The sequence below is a fragment of the Colossoma macropomum genome, unplaced genomic scaffold (genome assembly GCF_904425465.1).
Source record: "Colossoma macropomum unplaced genomic scaffold, Colossoma_macropomum, whole genome shotgun sequence".
NCBI classification, from domain to species: domain Eukaryota; kingdom Metazoa; phylum Chordata; class Actinopteri; order Characiformes; family Serrasalmidae; genus Colossoma; species Colossoma macropomum.
Window position 1 is genome coordinate 14,279,206 of NW_023494790.1, and position 22,623 is coordinate 14,301,828.

Below are 22,623 nucleotides of genomic sequence, written 5' to 3' on the forward strand. Positions count from 1 at the left end.
AGTCAGAAAAAGCAGACGTTTGGAAAAAGAGAGAGAGAGAGTGAGAGAGAGAGAGAGGGAGTTGACTCTGTAGATACCAGTAGTTCTTTGAGCTGGCCCCTGCAGGGGAAAAGTGTGATGTACGAGCCTGTGGAGTGAAAGCTCAGTGTTCTGCAGCTGAGCGGTTCAACTGCTTAATCTGAAATCAGCATCGGAGAGGAGCCAGGCCCTCTAGAGGAGGTCTGTAGCCACACACCTTTTTTGGAGAACATACTAATAAATCTGACAACCAATTCTGATCACCTTGACTGTCCAGAGAGAAACTCACATTAGATAACAGCTATAAAAAACTGTTTTTCTTTTCATATGTACAGCAGAAAACATTTTATGAATTTTGAAAGATCAGTTTGATTGTTTAAAATAACCACTGTAAATGAGAAAGGACTACTTTCCTCTTTGTCTATACAAAATCCTAGTTGAGCTGAATGAGTGTTAGCAGGGGAGGTCTTGCCTGGCATTCTGACAGTGAATTACATCTCCTTCACTAATAGTAATCAGTAACTGTTCCAAATGACCTCACAGTAACAAAGTATGAAAGCTGCTAATACGCATGGCCAGGCAGCTGTGTTGTTATTGTAATCAAGTGTGGGTCCTGCTGTGTAAAGCTGCAGCCAGACCAACTACAGTTTTCCTGGTGGAAATGTCAATTCACTTGAATTGGAAAATCTTACATTTGGGATATCTTTGTAAACCTTGGAAGCTTTGGAAACTATATAGCTGGCTGTTCACTGAACAATGTTTCCAATAAAGTCCTATCACATCAGGACCACCCATGAGGTTTGCTTCATCCTGAACGAAATAGTAAGAGGAAAGTCTGGTTTGACTGAGAGCTTAATGATGACGTGTACATCTGGGATATTATATTTCAATCTGAGCTATCTGTGGTGATTTGAGGGAAATTACACAGATGCTTTATGCTCTGTGTATTCAGTCAATTCTCATACTTACATTACACAAGCTCCTCTGCTAAAGGCAATCCAGCTTTAATAGTCCTTTAGAAATCCATCAATCAAGCACTAAATAATGATGATTTTAAATAAGAATGTGTAGGGAAGTTTTTTTGGTCTCTAAAATATACATTTGTGTATACAAGTTTGAATACCCCATTTGTTTTGTTGATTTAAATCTTTTAATTTTCTCCAAATTTTAGTCAACAATTTCTGTTTATTTGCTGAGGGAAAAAATGAAACAAACTAAAAAATGTGCTGTAACTTTTGCACAGGCCACACTGTATGTTTTGTTTTTTTCCCCCAATATATTGAATTTCATAAATAAACAGTAATTGCAGATGTGTGTTCTCTGCAAAGCATGTGTACTTATTTTCGCAAAACATGTAATTTGACCACAGGCAGCCAAACATTGCTGGTATATTGTAGGTGGAGATCGATATGAGCAGGAAACTCATTCTAAAATGAAGGCTCATAAGTGAAAACTGCTGGCAGTGGCTGTTCTTTTTCATTTAATGAAGCAAAAAAAGACGTCTGAATTAAAACTAAACCAGTCCTACTATTTCTTAGAGCTGGAGTGTACAGCTAGGCATGGAAGTTGACAGCAGTGATTTCTCCAATTCGACATGACTGACTGAAGCACCATCTCCTATAGGTTTATACAAGGGTATGTCAGAATCCGTCAAATATTCAGCTCTGTTTTGCAGAGTGACGGACTGGTGCTGGTATCCGTCAATGCATTGTTTGCATTGAAATCAGTGGTGTTTTTGACAGAGAATGATATGTCCTTGTGTACGCAGCCTAAAACCTCCAGGCCTGCAGACCTCCTCAGCCAGTGTGCTTCCTCTCCATGCTCCCCTTTCCTTCGCCCTGCAGTGCCACAAGCGTCAGTGCTACTGAACACGAGTGATCAGCCAAACCAATGAGGGAAAGTGAAGCACACAGAGGGGGAAGGGGGTTATGTAGCAGCAGGAGCAGCAGCAGCAGCAGTAGCAGCAGCAGGGGGCAGCCAAGTGCAAGTGGGAGAAGGGCGCAGAGTCATTGCGCACATATATACCTCTGTCGTTCTATTCACCATCATCTATGGCAGTGCACACCCACCGGCCGAGAGGGGAGAGAATGGGACGGTTAGTGTTTCACAGTCACAATGGTGGCATCAAAAAAAGCTGTTGGGAGGCTACATGGTGAGGGAAAGTCACAAAAAAACACCCAAACAAACAAAAAAAACACAGCACACCACAAAACACCAAGAGCGCTCAACTGGATGGTGCATGAAGAGAATTTACACTTAAAAGCACCGAAGAACTGAAGATGCTTCCTCTACTCATCCTTAGGAGAGAATATCTGGGTCTATAACATGGGTTAATATTACAATATTACAGCAGAGCAAGAGGGCCAAATCCTGGTCCTGGTGATCTACCACTCTGCAGAGTTTAGCTTCAATCCTAATCTATTACCCCTGATCCAGGTAATGAAGGTCTTCAGGAGCATCTGAACATTAAAGCCAGGTGTGCTGGCTCTGAACTCTCCAGGGTGGTAGATCACCAGTATCAGAAGTAAGCACCCTGTAATAGTGAAGAGTGCATTTGTAATAAATGGTGATCTGCTCATGTAAAGCACCATCATACAGTTCTTGCTTGAGCCTCTATATTTATTATTACCATGAATATTTCATTTAAAGGGAAAACTGCCATTACCAAATGACTCATATTTGATGGAGAATGTCCACCCAGCACCATCAAGTTCTATGAAGTCATGTGTGTGAGCATGTGTCAGGTTAGGTTTTTTTACCTTTGACTCGACATCAGCGTTGTGGTCGTTCTGCAGGAGAAGCGCAGCGGCCTTGGTGTCGTCTTTGCGGGCAGCAATATGAAGCGCAGGGAGCCGCACTTTCCCTTTAGTGTCGTTCTCCAGGAGCAGAGAGACCACCTGGTCATGACCCTGCTGTAGCGCCACAGCCAGTGGGGTGAAGCCGTCCTACACACACATAAGCAGATAAAGACATGTTACACACTGGCAGGAACCTTTTGTGTCTGCACACAACCTTTTGTGTGAGTAGTCTGCACAATGTCTTTTTACATAGTAATGAATTCACATTGTGGTGGGCAACAGCAGGCCTTTTATCATTAACTGACTGTCTATAATCTTTTATCCGAATCTTTTTATGTTAATTCAATCTGAGGGAGTGGCAAAAGAGGAGCGAGGGGTGGCACCACATAATCACATTTATAAATCAAAACTTGCATTTGCAGAATATTACATTTTTGAAGGGACACCTCGCTATCATTGACAATAGTACCCTGACAGATTTGGGAATTTGGATTTCTCTGGGGAAAATGTGTAATTGCATGCAATAAGCGGAAGAGCATTCCATAATGTGGGCTGTGCTTCAGCCTGCTCTTCCGGAAGAATCTGATGATTGCAAGCGCGCTGAAAGTGCATTCAAAAAGAACTCAGTCAAAACTTGGTGAAGGACATGTCTTCCAAGGATGTATGTGAATTATCTACTATTGCCATCATGTCTTCATCAGTATAATGTTGATTTTGCAATTGAGACATAAACATGGAGCTGGACCTTCTTGAGCCTGTGCATGTGATATTAATATATAAAGATGTATGACGTGGTCTGAAAAACTCCAGCCAAATGTGACCCAACCTGTGACTTTTTAATTATCATTTTAGGCTTACAGACCAACTCCCAGCAGCACACATACACCATATTTTTGCGTATTTTTTTCTTCCGACTCAAAAACGCTACTTGTTTCCAGTTTGACAAAAAAATCTTGTATATTGCAGTTTTAAATACAGTATCCGTATCGACAATAGAGATTACTGATACCATGAAGCAATTTCTGACAAGCATCACTGATAAACAGAGGCAAACTGAAACAAACAGCTATTGAATGATAACTACAATTACTACCGGGTTTTCTTGAGGGGAGGCTTGGTCTGAATGAACACATGGCACACATAAAATCAAATTTTTATGAGCAAATAAATGCTTACTGCCAAATTAAATACATTTTTAAAGGATTTCACTGATTTGAATGAAAGTCATTCAGAGTGCTTTGGTGCAAAATGCTCTGGTCTAGAGAAACCTCCCGAGTCAGAATAGTTCACAATGGGGGGGATAGGAACCAGACGTCGTAAGAGGAGTTTAATGCCTCTAAAAGCAACCTCATAGAGTTCTTACATGAAATGATTATAAATACACTACCTGATGTCTGAAAAATTGTTTTAAAATAGTTTTCAGATGGGGTTTTGGTCTTAATTGTTTTTACAATTTTTTTACATAGATTTATGGCAGAGAGGTACATGCAGAGCGTTGTGAGGCAAAATAGTCCACAAAAACATATTTTTTCAGGTTTACCGATATTTTACCTTTATCAAAACTACACAAGACATTTTGAATGCTATATGAAATGGCTTTATTTGTGGTCACGACCATATATAGTACCACAAAGTGAAGTGTGATTCATCAATCCAGAGATTGGCATTGCACATAGTGATCTTAGGCCTGTATGCAGCTGCTCGGCCATGGAAACTAACTTCAAGAAGCTCCTGTCACACAGTTCATGAGCTGATGTTACTTTCATAGGCAGTTTGGAACTCTGTAGTGAGTGATGCAGCTGACAGTGGTTGAGCTGTTGTTGCTCCTAGATGCTTCCATTTCACAATGATAGCACCTACAGCTGACCAAGGCAGATCTAGCACGGAAGAAATTTCCCGAAATGAATTGTAGCAAAAGTGGCGTCTTATTAGAGTGCCACATTTATAGTCACTGAGCGTTTAGTACGATTCATTCTACTGCCAATGTTTATCTATGGAGACTGCATAGCTATGTGCTTAATGTTATACACCTGTTAGCAATGGCTGGGGTGGAAATACCTGAACTAAACATTCACATTCTTTTGGCCGTATAGCATACTATTTACTACAGTAGCATGCGGTCATACATACATTTTATGCAGCCACAGCCTCTTTATAAGCCTATACTGCTAAAGTTAGCATTTCACACTCAATTATCACTTCATGTTGCTATACCTAACTAGGCTAACTGAGCGACAGGTCAGCTAAAAATGGCTTCGAGGCTGTATGCGGACCTTTACGTTGTCATGACAAATGAAATTATATTTTTGGGTACCATAACGTGTTTTTATTTAAAATATTTACTGAATATTTGTTCATTTGGAAAATGTTTATTATTATATAGATATTTACTTCTTACTAGATTTCCCTGTCATGATGACCATGTGTCATTTGCAAAACGCCCGCGTGCACATCCTTAGGGAGTGCTCATCTGTGTAGTAACATCATTATTGCATGATAGTATTTTCTTCAGTCATGCAGTGAGTCATGCAAAAGAGAATCCTTCTTTCAGCATCCATGAATCATTAAGGCCTTTTTTCCATCAGTATAATTATTCACTCAAAAAAAGGCGTTATGTAAACAACTCCTCCATCTACAGGCACTAATCAGAATTCAGAGATAAAAAAAATATATATCTTTTGATCTTTTTTGTTTTACCACGTCCCTGAATTTTGATCAAGTCCCTCGCTCCAGAACGCATGAATTATTAATGCAAGACTTCAAACAGGGAAATGTTCCTCCGTATGCATAATGTGTTGCGTCTGAGTGTGCAGACGTGTTGTCGATGGCTGTGCAGAAATGCTTAATGTGTTCTCAAGGACTCCTGAAGCCCTCTCAACCTTCTGTGACACAGCTACTCACACAGCAGGACATCCAATACCCTCAGTGCATAACTCATCCTGTAACCTTCTTTACTCTTGCCTGGAAATGACTCCAAGGTCAAAGGCTTTTAGAGCGATGGTTCGGCAAGAACTTCTAAAGTGTTTCCCCTTACCCTAAATGTAGTTGATCAGGCAACACATCAGGGGTGTTTGCTGGGCATGGAAAGATCCACGGATCAGCCCAGTTCAAGAGTTGTTTGGGATATCATCACTCCAGAATTTTTTATAAATCAACCTGTGTGTAGTTGATACTTTTTTATTTAATGTGAGGTTTTACACATCAACAAAATGTGCATCGATTCAGCAATACTGATAACAAAATAATAAAAAAGCAAAAGAAGAGTGAAAGTACTATTTGTAGCAGAAAATGAAAAATGTGGGTCAAAAACAGATTACCATATAATTACATTATTATCCATATAATTACATTATTAAAATTCTCTGCACATTTCCTCTCTCAACGTTAATCTCTTCTACACATCTCTCAAATCTCCTGCTCGCACACAAATGTTTTATCTGTAGTATTTACATATTTTAAATGCTAAAAAGTCATTCAGTGAAACTCTCCTTGCCTAAACCTATACAAGAAACAATATTTTAAATATAAAAGTTCACACTAAAACAAAGCATTCCATCTTGGTCATTTTGTGTCCTGATAAACATTGTTATGAGTCTGGAGAGCCCTACAATATTTTCTGTATGTTGTATATTCGGTAGGTTTTTTCACAAACAACATTAACTTGGTCTCAAAAGAGTTATTTTTGATGTAGGCTGTAAAAACTGATTTAGACTTAAAAAAGTAAGTAACCTGGCTGCCAATGTTTCCTGGTTAAATAATATTTGGTGCTTCAGCCCTGGAAGCCCAGGACAGACAGCACCCCTGAAATACATTTGGGGTCTGAAATTTGCTCCTTTATTCTTCCACTGGAACTACGGGGCTAATGTAGCTAACAAGAATGAACGCTTACAGTCAATCATAAGTCTTAAACAGAAATGTTATAAAGGAGGGAACTGGGCACTGGTTGGAAAATGAATGGGAAAGCTTGTAATGCTCAACACAGCATCTTCTTATGATGAAAGTCCTACTCTGCAATAAAAAGAGCCAATCGGCTTACTGGTTACGCCACAAGCGGGAAATGCTGAAAAGACCAGTTGCTGTAGTCTTGAAAGTGAAATGTTTTCCCATTCTTGTTTGATACAGGATTTTAGCTTCTCTACAGTTCAGGGTCGCATTTTTCATTTCATAATGTGCCAAATGTTATCAGTGGCTGAAGGTTCGGACTGCAGGCAGGTTAGTTTAGCACCCAGACTTTTTTAATATGGAGCAATGCTGTTGTAATACATGCAGAATGTGGTTTGGCATTGTCTTGCTGAAATAAGAAAGCCCTTCCCTGAAAAAGACGTTGTCTGGATGGCAGCATGTGTTGTTAAAACATGGATATACCGTTCAGCATTAATGGTGCCTTCACAGATGTGCATGTCACCCATGCCATGTGCACTCCTATACCATCATGAATACTGGCTTTTCTACTGTGCACTGATAACAAGCTGACTGGTCTTCAGCACAGAGGACACAATGTCCATGATTTCCAAAAAGAATTTAAAATTTTAATTTGTCGGACCACAGGACACTTTTCGCTCTTCCCCTCAGTGCATTTTAAATGAGCTCAGGCTCAGAGAAGGTGACAGCATTTCTGGATCCTGTTTATATATGGTTTCTTCTTTCGTTTTAGACTTTTAACTTGCATTTGTGGATGCAGAGATGAACAGTTTTTATAGACAGTGGTTTTCAGAAGTGTTCCCGTGCCCATGCAGTGATTTCCACTGCAGAATCGTGTCTGTTTTTAATGCACTGCCGCCTGAGGGCCCAAAGATCACATCCAGCCAATATTGTTTTTTGGCCTTGTCCCTTGCATACAGAGATTTCTCCAGACTCTCTGAAGCGTTTAATGTTATTACATACTGTAGATGATGAAAAGCAAAAGTTCTTTGCTATTCTACATTGAGAAACATTATTCTTGAATTGCTGCACTATTTGCTTGTGTAGTCTTTCACAGAGTGGTGAACCCCTCCTCATCGTTACTTCTGAAAGACTCTCTGGGATGCTGTCTTATACCCAATCATGTTAATGACCTGTTGCCAATTAACCACCAGGTGTTTTTTTAGCATTACATAATTTTACTAGACTTTTTTGGAATGTGCTGTTGGCATCAAATTCAAAATGGGCATATATTTTTCAAAATCAATAAAATGAAATGATTTGCACATCACTGCATTTTGTTTTTATTTACATTTTGCACAGCATCCCAACTTTTTTGTAAATGGAGTTGTATGTTTTTGAAATGGAAATCTGGCTTTCAGCTTCAAGTTTTTAGGTCTCTCCCAATTCAAAGAGAACGGAATCTGGTCTTGTATGTCCGGAAATAAATGCCCACCAGCGTAACCAAGATGGCTACTGAGTGGACAGACTTTCCCATAAGGACACTGCCTTAAGTTGTGTTGAGCTGTTAAGTGCTATTGTGTTTTTTTTTATTGTGTGACAAAGTAGCACAGCCTAGCACAGAGTAAAATGTCACATGGATGTTTTACATAGTTAAACAAGTAGACTGGGCTTTTGGTTATCTTCTCATATTCCCATAGCAACATCTCCAAATTTTAACATCATTTATCATTTGCGTTCAGAACTCGCCATGACAAATGTGTCCACATCTCTCCATATGAATACAGAGTAGAATTTTCTTTGCACAGACTACATTTGGGATGAGGGAGACTTTTTCACCCAACTATTGCTTCAAAGTTGTGTCTTATATTGGACAGGCGGTACAACAACAAAAAGAACAGTCATTGGTTCGGCTACTATGTCACTGGCAGTGCCATTACTACTATGAGATGAGATGGATGTGACTGGTTCATGTGGAGCTGTAAGCTACAGTTTAAAGTAATGGACAGCTTGAGGCAGGCTGGTGTTGTCCTTTATTCAGTAGACGAGTGGGTGTGTAGATGGATGCGCAGATGTGCGTACCTCAGTGGCGATGCTCTGGCTGGAGCCGTTGTCCAGAAGGAAGCGTACCACATCCAGGTGATTCTCCTGGGCAGCCATGTAGAGCGGTGTGAAGCCATTCTGTGAAATCACACAATAATGTTCTAAGTGATTTGTATCCATTTTCATACTTAAACATGCACACACAAATACACACTGCACCATATGTTAGTGTGGTGTGTTTTTATATTGTATATATATTCCACTACTAAGCAAGTATTTTCCCCAGTACTGTTTGTGTGTTCAGTGTATTAAACTATAGAATATGAAAGCGAATGTGTTATTAACATCACGTCTGTGATTCAGTAGCATTCATGAGTGAATAACACTTTTTTGTTGTTTTTATGCAACTGTCCTGCAAAATAAAGAATAAAGAAAAAAATTATAAACAAATGTAAAGTAAAGAAAGAACCTCTGAATATTGTCTAAAATGTGTTATGGGTAGAGTCATTAAACTGTCACAATATCAGATTTAGCCTGTTATTATTTACTGAAGTTTTTCAATATTTAATTAATTTCAGATAATTACTTTCATAATGTACAAATAATTTCCTAAAGAACTGTAATCCAATCACTGGAACATGTGAAGTATGCAGAACAGTGTATAAGGAGGAGAACATTCTAAAGCATTATAAAAATGGAAGAGAACATTGTAGGACAGTGAAAATGAGCAAGAATATTCTAGAACAGTGTGAATGGGGGGCGCCAACATAGTTAAATGGGTAAAACATTTTAAAACAGTATGAATGGGGACAACAATCTAAATTAGTGTGAAAAGGCAGAACTTTCTAAAACCGTGTGAATAGGGGACGACAATCTAGATTAGTGTGAATGGGTGAACATTCTAAAAAGGTATGATGGCAGAGAACATTCTAAAACAGTGTGAATGGAAAACGACAATGTAGATTCATGTGAATGAGTAAAACACTCTAAAACAGTTTGAAAGGAGGACGACAATCTAGATTATTGTTAATGGGTAGAACATTCTAGAACAGTGTAAATGGGAAAGAACATTATAGAAAAGTGTAAATAAGGGAGAACTTTCTATAACAGTGTGAATGGGAGAGATCATTTGATCATTCTCCCATTAGAATGGGGAGGCCACTGTAGAACAGTATGAATGAGAGAGAACAATCTAGATTAGTGTGTATGGATAGAATATTCTGGATTAGTATAAATAGGGGAAACCATTACTGAACAATGTTATTAAGGAATAACATTTTAGCACAGTATAAATGAGAGAGCACACTGTAGAACAGTATAAACAAGCAAGAACATTCTGGAACAGTGTGATGCAGAGAAAATTCTAGAACAATGAGAAAAGGAGACAATAATTTAGAACAGTGAAATGGGGAGTATATTTTAAAATAGTGAGAAAGGGAGTGAAGTTTTTAGAGACTTCAGCAGTCACACACAGACCTGGCACACAATCGAATGTTTGAGTTTGCTGGTGTTTGCAGTGTTGTCGTGCTCTGGCCTTTAGAGGGTATACAACAACCTTCTCATGAACTTGATGACCCTTCAATAGAGGAGTGCTGCTATTTCTGCTGCTGGGTTGAGCTGCACTTGTGAAAAGCTTGAGTTCTCCTCTCCTTAGATAATCATGTCACCTCTCACTGATGCAGAACTGTGTGTGTCGGTGAAGGGAGCTGCTGTTTCATCACCCTGTGCTCAGTGCGTCAAAGGGATTGTATGCTCCCACCCACCCACACGGGGCTGCTTCCTGCTATAAACGGTATAAGCAATTGCTCAGGGCCCCTGAGCCACAAAAGTCCTCACAAGTATGAAATTATCATATTGCTGTTATCATTTTTATTATGTTTCATTTAAAAGTATCTTCCATAGTACTGTGCAAAAGTCAGACTAGACTTACTTTTCTAATTTCCAGTCAAAGTAAACGTTATTCGTTTTTCTAGAGATATTTCTGAAGAAATTAGTTATAAACTTATCCACTTGTTTAAGGAGGGGAAAACTCAAATAAATATAAGTAAAATGATAAGAAACTAAGTAAAAAATAGCAGTTGTCAAAAAAAAGTTGCAGAGAACCTGTGATTCTTAACAACTGTGAAAGACCTGGTAGAAACCAAAACTGTCCTCATCAGATAAACAGCACTAAAAACTTTCATCTCTGAGAGAGGAGAAAATCAAGCTCCATTCTTGCTCCAGATCTAAAAAAAATCTAGAGGTGTTTCTGTCCATCCTTCCATAGTGAGAAGACAACTCAACAATATGAGTCTGAAAGGATGTGTAGCTGTCAAGAAGTCATACTGAGAAAAGGAAGCAGGCAAGTAGAAAGTCTGCTAATCAGTAGACTGACCATCCCAGAGTCTAGACCTCAACATCACTGAATGTGTCTAGGATTGCTCAGATTGTGAGAAGCAGAAAATTAAACCAACTTCTAAGACTGAACTTTGGAGGTGTGGAAAAATATTGCTGCAGATTTCTCTGAAAAACTGGAAGCAAGTGTTTTGAAAAAAAATGGAAGCTGCAATAAAGATAAAGAGTGTACACACTAAATACTGAAAAATATTATATATTATTATTATATATTATATATGTAGTTGTTCAGGCATTTTTGTAATTGCATGTCAAATATCTTTATTTTTTCTGACACTGAAAAACAAATAACTTAGTGAGAATGAAGGATGGTCTCTGACTTTGCACAGTGCTGCATTTTCTTATTTAATTTTATTTATTTACACAGACAATTTAGTTGTTCAAATATTCCATTTTCCACTTTCCTTGAAAAAAAAACAACTTCTTTAAAATAAATTATATTAAATCTTTTCCATATAAAAAGTTTGATTGGGCTGGGTAGAGAGCCCCCAAGTAGGATGTTCCTTAGGGCCCGAAAATTTCAGAAACAGCACTGCACCCACCCACTTACCCACATGCACACACACACACACGTACATTATGTGTTTCTGTAAGAATTCATGATTGCAGTTCTTTTTCCTTTAAGTTGGAGGACACTTTGGAGGGGTAACAGGCCCTCAGTGGACCACTGCTGGCTCTACAGCTATGCTGAGGGTCATTTAAGGATGAGCCGTCAGCGCAACCACGTCAAGCTTCTTTACACACACACACACACACACAACCAGTGCTCATTCACAATGCTAACCACGTAGCTATGCAGCTAGTGATAAGATTCAATCCAGAATGGAGGCTGCTGACTGAGCTGCTGTGCAAGAGTGTGTGTCTGCGTGTAAACATCAGTGTGTCTGTGTTAGTTGATTGTTTGGCTTGCAATATCATCCCACAAATTACTTAATTAGCTACACAGAGTCATTTTACAATAGTTTTGCGTGCATTTGTGGTTCACGTGTGTGATTAATGATTGATGAAGTTCAGGCCACAAAATCAAATTGAATGTAATTTCTATGTCAACAAGTTTGAGTCTTCTGCTTTGTTCTGCTTGTTGTAATAACAAAAAACATATAGTTTTTTATAACAATAACTTTTTACAAATTCAAATCACAATTAATTATCACTTTTTCTACTTTCAAACACAAATACAATTTCGTAGAGCTGCAACAGGGGTGCAAATTTGGTCTGACCAGTGGGATGGGGGCAACAGCGAGAAGCTAAAGCGCAAATACAATACTAACACCTAGAGATGACACTAATCCACTTTTTCCCTTATGATACTGATATGGAAACCTATAGTATAGAGCACTTCCTGCTGATGTCAGCCCGATACTGATAGCCACTGACGCTGAAATGCCATCTCTACTAGCACCACATGAAAGTTGCAGCTCTCATGTATAAAACTAGGTAAACAAAGTACAGCAAGTAAGTACATTCTCATGATATCTAATGCTGATATCTGATAAAAGGTAATGATGTTACCTGTTAGGCTTCAGTAAGCCCTTCTGTGTGCAGAAACCTTTTAACACAGCTCAGGTTGTGTGCAGTTTTTTCACTCACACAGTCGCCCTCTGTTTTAGCTTGTAATAACAATGTAATATGCTTGTTTGGTGTGGGAAATTTAATGGAAAACACAGGGTGATTCAAAAAGATTCATTTGATTTCAAAGTGCCATATTTTTAAAACCGTGAGGCACCTAGGAACCAATCGCATACCAATTGAAAGAGGGGGTCATAAAGTTTCTGACAGTCAGTAAGGAAGTGAACCTCCAACAGCTCAGAGCATTCGTCGCTGGTACCAACAGTTCCAAGAAAAAGGTCACCAGCATCACCAGATTTCATGCTGTGCAACTTTTTTTGTGGGGGTACATTAACAATTCTGTTTATGTGCCACCACTCCCAACAACACTGGGCGATCTCTGAAATCGCACTGAAAGAGCTGAGTACAGTGACACCCGACATCTTTTTGAATCACTCTGTATAATTACTCATATAACCTATACACTTTTTTGACAAACATTGTACTACCCCACAAAAATTATCTTGCATGATTTAAAAAAAGTAGGCAGGCTGTATTCCCCTAGAATCCACACTTTTGAAAGAGTTTTTCCACTTGTTTTTAATGAGCTATGATTGAGAAATAATTAATATAACATTATAACATTTTTTAAAAATTGTCACCAATAACTGTGCTGCGTTTCTTGTAAAGGCTAACTGGCAAACTGTGCACTCTTGATTTTCTTGGAGGTTTATTTTGAGTTTTCTTACTGGCAACCGATCATCCTGTTGCTAAGTAACAATAGTGATATAAGCATCAATCAGCAGTGCTAGCTAGCTATCGGTTCAATATGTATAAGCAAAAAGCTCTCATACTCACAGATAGACATCTACTATTAAAGGAATAGTTTGGCAAAAAATCTAATTATAATGATTTATCAGTTATTCCAGATGCAGACGATCAGCCAAGACATGTCTGATATCTGATGTGTACTTCTTTAGTTGACAACGAGAGATGCTAGGCTAACGTTGCTAACAAACTCCAGACTTGGACTGTCACCAGTCTCATCTCTGTTAATACATGCCCAAAAACTTAATTTGTTTGCTTCAAAAATCTATTGAAAAACTACAGAAATGAGTTTAATAAGATAATTTGTAAAACAGCATTAAACATTTAAGCCAAAATTGTAATTACATTATCATCCGTAGAAGTACTACTTTGTCTTCAAATTGGACCGCAAGGGGCGTTGTACATCAGAACGTCACTACCCAAGTGTCCTGTTTGTAGCACAGCTAAGACTTCAAAAATGTATTTATTTATTTCTACAATCAAACTGCATATCAAGCATGTTAGCTGCATATAACATACCAGTAGTTTAGTTAAGCACAAATCGGACAGTGATGGCAGAAAAAACAAAATGTAAGACAGTTAGCTGGAAGTTGCATCTCAAAGAACAATAAAGTTGACAATGAAACAATGAATTTTCTTCATTTTGTATAAACAGTAAACAGAACATAGAGGTTCTGTTAGAGGATTCACTATCAGTGGTGATATACTGATGCAGAAACATACGAACTGTAGCTTTTGGCAATGAACTACAATATCTTCAAATGCAAAAGCATTTATTACCTCATATTTACAATGAAGGTCAAAGGGATATTGTAAAATCTACAGCTGTCGAAGTCAATTTTCTACAGTTGAGAAGTGAATTTGAGGTATGCTTTGTTTACTTTATCTCCACCTTCGCAGTCCATTTTTATGCTCATTTAGCTAATGTCATGCCATATGCGGCTAACATGCACCAAAAATGTTGCTTTTTATGTAGTTTGATTGTAGAAATAAAAAAAATATATATTTTACAGTCTTCAGTGTCAATTTGTATAAGCTCTGGTATCAGTAGCTCCCATTCCACACAGCAGAGACACTACACCTTGGCATCACCTGCCACTTTCAACAAGTAAACTCAATTCTTGTCGTATGAGGTGTTGTATGTATGTCACTAGTGGGTGCAGAATCTAGCTGAGACGTTTCCTCACAGGAGTTCTAACATATTAAAACATGGTCATCAAAATCGTAATCAGACATTGATTTTCCGGATACAGCTTAGCCTCTCTGCTAAGGTACATTTGCATAGCCACACCTTTATCCGCATATTGTGCTGAGGTAAAAGTGGTTCCAGTTACTCACCATTCATCTATGCAGAGAAGTTTATTTTTGTTTTTATAGACTAAAGTAGGTCACACTGTGCTCTAAACCAAATACATTTGTCTGTGTGAAACAAATGAGGATCTGGATCTGAGTGGGTTTGGAGACGTTTTCGGGCATGTGTTTATGGAGACGAATTTGTCCATTGCTCGTTAGCAACATTAGCCTATCATCTCCCATTGTAAACTAAACAGACACACATCCGATATCAAACCTGTCTCGTCTCATTGGCTGCATCTAGAGTAAGAGATAAATCACATAAATTAGATTTTCGCCAAACTATTCCTTTGACCAGCAAGCGTGGGGCTGCTGGCAAAATTAAGCTGCTTATTGCTTATACTACTAGGCCCCTTTGAGGCAGCCTGGCAGGCTGCATGAAACGCATGGTGCCCAGTGTGCAAAAAAAGGTCTTTAAAGCGTGTCTCTCTTATTAAAAAGAACAGAAAAAAAGGTCCTCAAAAATACAATGTGACCCCCCCAACCACCAAGGATTAAAGGAAACACATTTACAGCAACTGCACTTCCTAATTGAAGAAATGAGTGTCTACAGGAAACAGCGACAGGCCTCCAGCTTGTTTCAAACAGCAGATGCTAGTCTTACCTGAGACTGTGCGTTGACATTGGCCGCATTGTTCACCAGCTCTTTGACCACCTCTGCCTGGCCGGCCAGGGAAGCTATGTGCAGAGCAGTGTTTCCTTTCTGTGGGCAGAAAGACATTAGAGGCTATCAGTAAACGACTAACGCACTCCACACCTGCTAGCGCCCTGTCAACCAGGAGAGGCTGCCCAGTGTTTTCATTCCTGTCCATCCTGACCCCTGCCAAAAACGCACTGCTTCCGCTTGCACAGTTTCAGCTCCTATTACATAAATAACAATCATAAACACTCTGTGATGAGTTTAAAGTCCGGGTGGAAGCTACGAAAGCCCATCCAGAATACAGAGCTATGCCAAGAGATATAATATGTTGCTATGTATGCTATGCTATGTTAACAGTAGCCTGGTTTCTCGAGTGAAGTGTCTTTTAAGTTCTGTCCATTACCTTATCTGAAATAATACTCGAATGTATGTTTGATATATAAAAACAAAGAAACAAGAAAAAAACAGCAGAAATTACTATGTCTTTTGTAAATCTGGGGTCAAGTCTCCTGTATCTTGTGAATTCAGTGAATTTAATATCTCATGTCAAACTTTACTCTAACCTATCTCTATTTTCTTTTCATTTTCCTACAATGTACACTGAGCCCTGTGATGGACTGGCATTTCTTTTGTGCAAACAGACATCTAACTAACCTCTCCTTTAACCAAATAATATAATACATAATACAAAGATACAAAAGCAACAGCTACTGACATCAGACTTGCAAGCACATGTTTTATGCACTGAAAGACTGAGAAACAGTGAGCATTACAGCCTTGTACAGGCTTGAAGTTCAGGATGGAGTAGTTTTTGAGCTGTGCATGTGTGTGTTTTTTTAATTGGCTGTTTAGCAGAATGGTTAAGTTACCATCCATCCATCCATCCATCCATCCATCCATCCATTCACCACCTGTTTTATTGATAGTACAACTAAAGCAATACCTACACTTACACATACCAGTTTTTCCTATTTTTTTTTTACATATTGTAATCAAAGTACTGCATTCAAAAGGTTCATTTTACAGACAAGAAGATATTGCTTAATGACAAATAAGCATATATTGCACAGAGAACTCTGGCTGCCCTCCTGGCAGCAAGATGAGGTTTGAGTAAAATCATTATGTTGGAAATCGTTTTGGTGGGAAACAACTCCCACTGCCGAGTGTCAAGTTTCACTCACACATACTAGCTCCTATTAATAGACTCTAGATTTTCTAATAATCATCCATAACTCATGTGGAAGCAGCTTGAGTTAGGAAATCTGCTGAGTCATCAAAAAGCCATGCCTGTAATGCCAGATAAACTCAATATACTGCTCTCCAATAATAAAGACTCTCACTGTAATATATGGGGAATGTGATTATCACTGGCTACAGGATTTAGGGTAGCAGCCACCTGAGTCAATAAGGTTGTGAAGTTGAGCCTACCTTTGTTGCTGCATCGACAGTGGCCCCCAGTTTAATAAGCTGTGCCACTACCTCCACATGGCCCTCTTTGGAGGCGAGATGAAGAGCGTTCAGGCCATTCTGCATGCAGAGAGAGAAAGAGACAGAGACGAGAAATGTGAGAATATGTTTTAAGTTCCAAGTACTTTTAATCGCATACAAGAGGACAGTGAGCTGTTTGCAGGACTATTTAAAGTGTTTCAAATAGGTTTCACACATCAGGCGTATTTTTCAGTTATTTATCTTACAAAAAACTTTAATTAATCAGTAACTACTACAAATTACTCAGTAACTGCTATAAAACAGTTTACAGTCTCTTTTTCTTCTGGTTGAATACTGTAGCACTATTCAAACACTACAGTCAAGTGCTAGTTGTGTACAGTGATAAACCAATAATGTCACATCGCGTCCAAGCATGTAACCCTTTCAAACTCATATTATATTACACAAAAATAATACAATATACAATTATAACTTGCCCTATTTTTATTCTAAAGTCATCCACAAACAATAAACCAAATGTTAATAGCTGAGTGAATTTCAGACCAGAGCAGAATTTTAGTTTTATCAGATGTGTTTTGACGCGCAGTGTGAGGTTCATAGCGATACTCAACTGGCCAAACAAGCTCTGAACTATCCAAGGAGCACCCTGGGTGTCATGAGTGGTAAAAAAAATCAGCTCAAAGTGGTCAGGCATCCCATATCATGAGAATCAGAAGGAATTTTGACACAATTTCGATGACAGAACAAATAAATAATTAGATTTTATTAAGCCTTCAAGGCAGAAACAGGTAAACTATTAGTTTTAAACTCATTTGTATGATATCACACTGTTGACATCCATGAAAACACAGGGCTTACCCACCACTGGAATACCATTATAACCCCTGACTACGCCACTAGACTAAGTCTGTAAGGAGAGCATAGCTGACCTGGTTGCAGATGTTGATGTCGACTCCAGACTTCAGGTAATCAAGGGCTTTCTCTAGGTTTCCAGCCCGGGCTGCTCGGAGATAACTGGCGTTGGTGTCAGTCTGTAAAACACAGAAAAAATTCCCATTTAGAGAGACATAAGGCAAACCCGTCTTCTGTCCATGAGCCAAATACAAATAAGGCTGGAAGAATGCACTTCATTACCTCTATAACAGGTCATGTGTAGTGTGTAGCACACAAGTGACTGTCAACGTAACAAAAAAAAGATGCAGAAATTATACAAAGATGAACAGATATATTCACAGCTGATATTATCATGGATCTTCTTTACATTAAACTATGACCTTTCTTCAAGTTCCTCCTCCAATTCAATCTCATTGGCTGGAAAGTACTAAAGCAACTTGCCTGTCCCAGTGCACAGGGACCGCACCAGGCTTTGTAGCATAGCCCCTCCGGTGCTTGTTAACTATGCTAGCTGACATTTAATAATAAAGTGGGCAGCCCATATCCAGAGAGGTGGCAGGCTTACATAAGAGAAGCAATGGAAGCAGAGGAACGGAGAAATGTCAGTGATGAGGAGGGAAGGGCTGACAGCGGAACACTCTGGGACGTCGTAGAGGGAATTCCACTGCACTCTATAGTACCTTTTTCTGGCCTGATATCAATTTATAAAGTTCATTTATTTATGCACAGAATATTTAAAAGTATTTAATTCTGGTTCTTTTTTGTACAGTTTAATTTAGATTTATGCTCTGTAATGATTAAGATAATACTTATTATACTTATTATTAGCTTATTTAAACTGCACTATAGACAAAAACTGTTAGAAGAACTCATTATCAAGTTAACATGATTAAGCATTAAGACATTTGAGTTTTCTCAACAGCTGCTATTGTAGTTTTTCTTACTAAGATTTATTTGATTAACCAACTTAAATCAGTTTGTTTTTCCAACATTCCAATTATATTCTTTTTTTTTTAAATGGAACTGTATTTGGCGGACACTCTTATCCAGAATGACTTCCAGTTTATTGTAACAGAGATAATAAATGCAGCATTAGGAGTCTTTCCCAGGGATGCTTACAGACCTTTCTCACAGTCACTGCACTGTCACATCCGGCTGCAAATAGTAGCATTATCGAACTTCTGCCTGCACTGTTTAACCGAGCGGCAATGGAAGGTGGCTAGTTTTCAGGCTCCCTCATAAATCTTCCAGAGAGCAGTTGATGTGTCTGTCAGTCCCCTCCAACATGGACAAAAGGCTAGTCTGACTTGGCCGAAGCACACTGCTCAAAAGTTGAAAACATCTGAACTTTGCATGACCCTGCAAGCCTGCCGCAGTGTACTGACTCCTGAGCTCTGTGCTGCAAAATAACTACATCTGCCCATTATTTATCCATTGGAAATAACGTGTTTGCTAGTGCATCTGTGACTTTTATGCATTCAGTGTGAAAGTAGCTGCATTCAGACCGTGGAGCGTTTTCCACAAAAAATCCATACCTGAACCGAGGAATTTGCCTGTGACAAATTGTAGTCTGCTGGGTGAAGGATCGATGTGTTATCCACTATGCTATACAACCCAATCTAAAGGCCAGAAGGGTGATTTTACCATTGTCATTTCTACTGAACACACACCATGTCTCAACAAGAGATAATAAATAAATTATTGTCTTTATATTGCAGTTGGTATGGTGCAGTGAGTACCACTGTTGCCCTCCAGCCAGTGGCCTTGGGTTTGATTCTCTGCTCAGGGAGAAATGAAGAGCCCTTATAAGAGCCCCAAAACTCCTAATGCTACATTTATTACCTCTGTATCATTGTTTGGCTGTAATCACTCTGAATAAGTGCATGTGCCAACGGCCATAAACGTAATGTGTAAGGCTAGCTTTCTCCTTTTAAAATATTTTTAGGTTCATGGACAGAATAATGTTGCATGAACAGACAAATTTAAGCAGCTGTTGAAAAAACTCAAAAATGTAAAGGCATCATGCCACCCCAAAGTTTTGAGTTCTGTCAACAGTTACTTTTTTGTGTGCCAATATTTGTTCATTTACATCCCACAATGTCTGTTACCCTGTTACCAAAACCTGTTTACAAAGAATCCTTTCTCTAGTAAGACCCTTTTCAACACCAAGGCTAAAATGCAGTTAAACACGGTCCTGGCAGCTAGAATTTAGCACAGGTTTGGACAAAGATGCTGACATTTCATTAGGAAGAGACGACACAATAGATTGCCGGATAAATCAGACTGGACAGATTTTGCTGTCTTGGCATGTCCTTTATCACTTACACTGTCACTATTTCTGACAGCTACAACTGTTTCAACAGGGAGGATGCAGATGGAGAAGAACCCTAACAAGACAGTATTCTCTATGCACAGTTTCTGATGACAATAAGCTACTGGGACTGGGGTATATATATATATATAGAATGTATAGCAAAATGATAATAGCAATAAATATTACAGATATTTATAAAAAATAGTACTGCATTCTATAAAATAAAGTGAATCAGTAGTGCATTTCATGACAGCATCAAAATTAGCAGATTTAATCTTATAATGGTACTAGAATCAGTAGAATTAATGTCAGAACAGCAGCAACATCAGTAGGATTAACATCGTAACAGCATCAGTTACTGTTCTTGTGGGTGATGCATGCTCTGTTTATCACTGAGAATCTGTATGGGTGTGTGAATATGACAGGCATGAAAAACAGGACTGCAGCAGTCCGTATGAACATCCCACACACACTGTAAAAGGCGTGCCGCTCTGCTGACAACTGCAAGCTCAGCGTGAGTGTTTTGTATGAAGCATTCAGAGCTCAAAGCCTAAAGTTCAAACCTCAAACACATTTTCAGCATTTTATTGCTGTATGAAAAGCATCCAGGAGTTTTAGCATGGTTTCACATTTCATACAATTCTGCACGTAGCTGATGAAAGGTGTGGTCAGTCTGTGCCCAGTCAGCATCCACACACAGACACACACACATACAGATCAAGGGTGGGGGAGTGTGCTGTTGCTGCAGTGCTGTATCATAAGAAAGCTTTCAGACACACCCAGATACACACATGAACACACACTATCACACACTCTGCACCAAGTGAGCCTGCACTGACTTAACAACCTACACCTACATTTAATTACTGAACACATTAGGCAAAGCACTGCCTTAAAAAAGCATGGTTTCAGTCATTTTCGCCATCACGACAGCCCTTATCCTACTGTTTTGTTGTCCTATGACAATAACATTTTCAGTAACTGGTCAAACTAGAAAAATACATTAGCGCAATTAATATTTTATTGTATTTATGCATTTGGAAACCATTTCTATTTATTTATCTATTCACATGTACACTAATAGAGTAATCAAGTAATTGTGACAGCCCTTATCGTATCAATGCTAACGAGTTTAATCAACCAATCATGACAGCCCTTCTCCTATGGTTGCTAGCGAGTTTAATCAACCAATCATGACAGCCCTTATCGTATAGTTGCTAGTGAGTTTATTCAAACAATCATGACTACCCTTACCATTGCTAGTAAGTTTATTCAACCAATCGTGACAGCCCTTATCATTGCTAGTAAGTTTATTCAACCAATCTTGACAGCCCTTATCATTGCTAGTAAGTTTATTTAACCAATCGTGACAGCCCTTATCTTATCATTGGTAGCGAGTTTATTCAAACAGTCATGACAGTCCTTTTGTATCATTGCTAGCAAGTTTAATCAATCATTTGTGACAGCCCTTATCTTATGGTTGCTAGTGAGTTTATTCAACCAATTGTAACAGACTTTATCTTATCGTGCTGGCGAGTTTAATTGAGCAATCATGACAGCCCGTATCTTATTATTGCTAGCGAGTTTATTCAACCAGTCGTGACAGTCCTTTCGTATCGTTGCTAGTAAGTTTCATCAACCAATCATGACAGCCCTTATCCTATTGTTTCTAGCGAGTTTTTTCAACCAATCATGACTGCACTTATCATTGCTAGTAAGTTTATTCAACAAATCGTGACAGCCCTTATCGAGTTTAATTGAGTAATCATGAGATGAGCTGTCCTACAAAAGATGTTCACAGCACTTTCAGTAACTCTATGCAGCATCATGCATCAAAATGCTGCAATCTCAACAAGCTCAGTTCAGTTATCCACCTTTAAACTGGCATTTGTACCCTGAATATATATTCATCAGATATACATGTCACTCTGTTGCATCATTACACTTTTCCTTAGGCTCTTCCTTACATGAACATTCTTTTTTCTCTATCCTTCTCCTTCCAACAAAATAAAAATGTCACCCTCTCTTCCTTCAGTGGAGGTTAATCCTCTGCAGTGTGTGGGAGTTCTGCTTTGAAGCTATCATACTCATTTTCTCTCTCTCTCTATCTCTCTCTCTCTCTCTCTCTCTCTCTCTCTCCCTCTCCCTCTAGGGATCATTCTGTGTCTGTGTGGCTCAGGAGCTTTTTCTCTTTTCCTCTTGGGATCCATAGCATTGACCCTCCTCAGCCAAACCGTCACAGACGCCCACATAGGCCACTGATTTCACTCCCAACGTCCTGAGCCATTTGACGACGTATAAGTCAAGGCTCAATACCAACATGGTTGGTATTAGTATGGCTGCATGATACGCAATCACATTTTAGTTACGTAATGAATGAATTACGAATTATTAATTATAAATAATTGCGATGAACAGTTTAACTGTCATTGTTCATTGTATGCAGCTATTAAATTACAAGCATAAAGTGGGTAAATTGGCTG

The 22,623-nt window shown here is 38.8% G+C and overlaps 1 protein-coding gene across 32 annotated transcripts in view; it reads right to left on the reverse strand.

Moving 5' to 3' along the window:
- Positions 1 to 22,623, reverse strand: part of ank3b (ankyrin 3b) — a 236,278-nt gene that overhangs the window by 90,518 nt on the left and 123,137 nt on the right. For 26 of the 32 annotated variants that reach the window (XM_036572225.1, XM_036572232.1, XM_036572235.1 and 23 more), the window contains exons 2-7: positions 17,862 to 17,963; positions 16,912 to 17,010; positions 15,448 to 15,546; positions 8,760 to 8,858; positions 2,778 to 2,963; positions 2,044 to 2,067 (exon numbers count right to left, since the gene is read on the reverse strand). In XM_036572225.1, coding sequence (XP_036428118.1) covers positions 2,044 to 2,067; positions 2,778 to 2,963; positions 8,760 to 8,858; positions 15,448 to 15,546; positions 16,912 to 17,010; positions 17,862 to 17,963 — 609 coding nt within the window. The remainder of the gene's footprint in view (positions 1 to 2,043; positions 2,068 to 2,777; positions 2,964 to 8,759; positions 8,859 to 15,447; positions 15,547 to 16,911; positions 17,011 to 17,861; positions 17,964 to 22,623) is intronic. The other 6 variants (XM_036572236.1, XM_036572224.1, XM_036572253.1 and 3 more) reach the window with 1 other exon arrangement.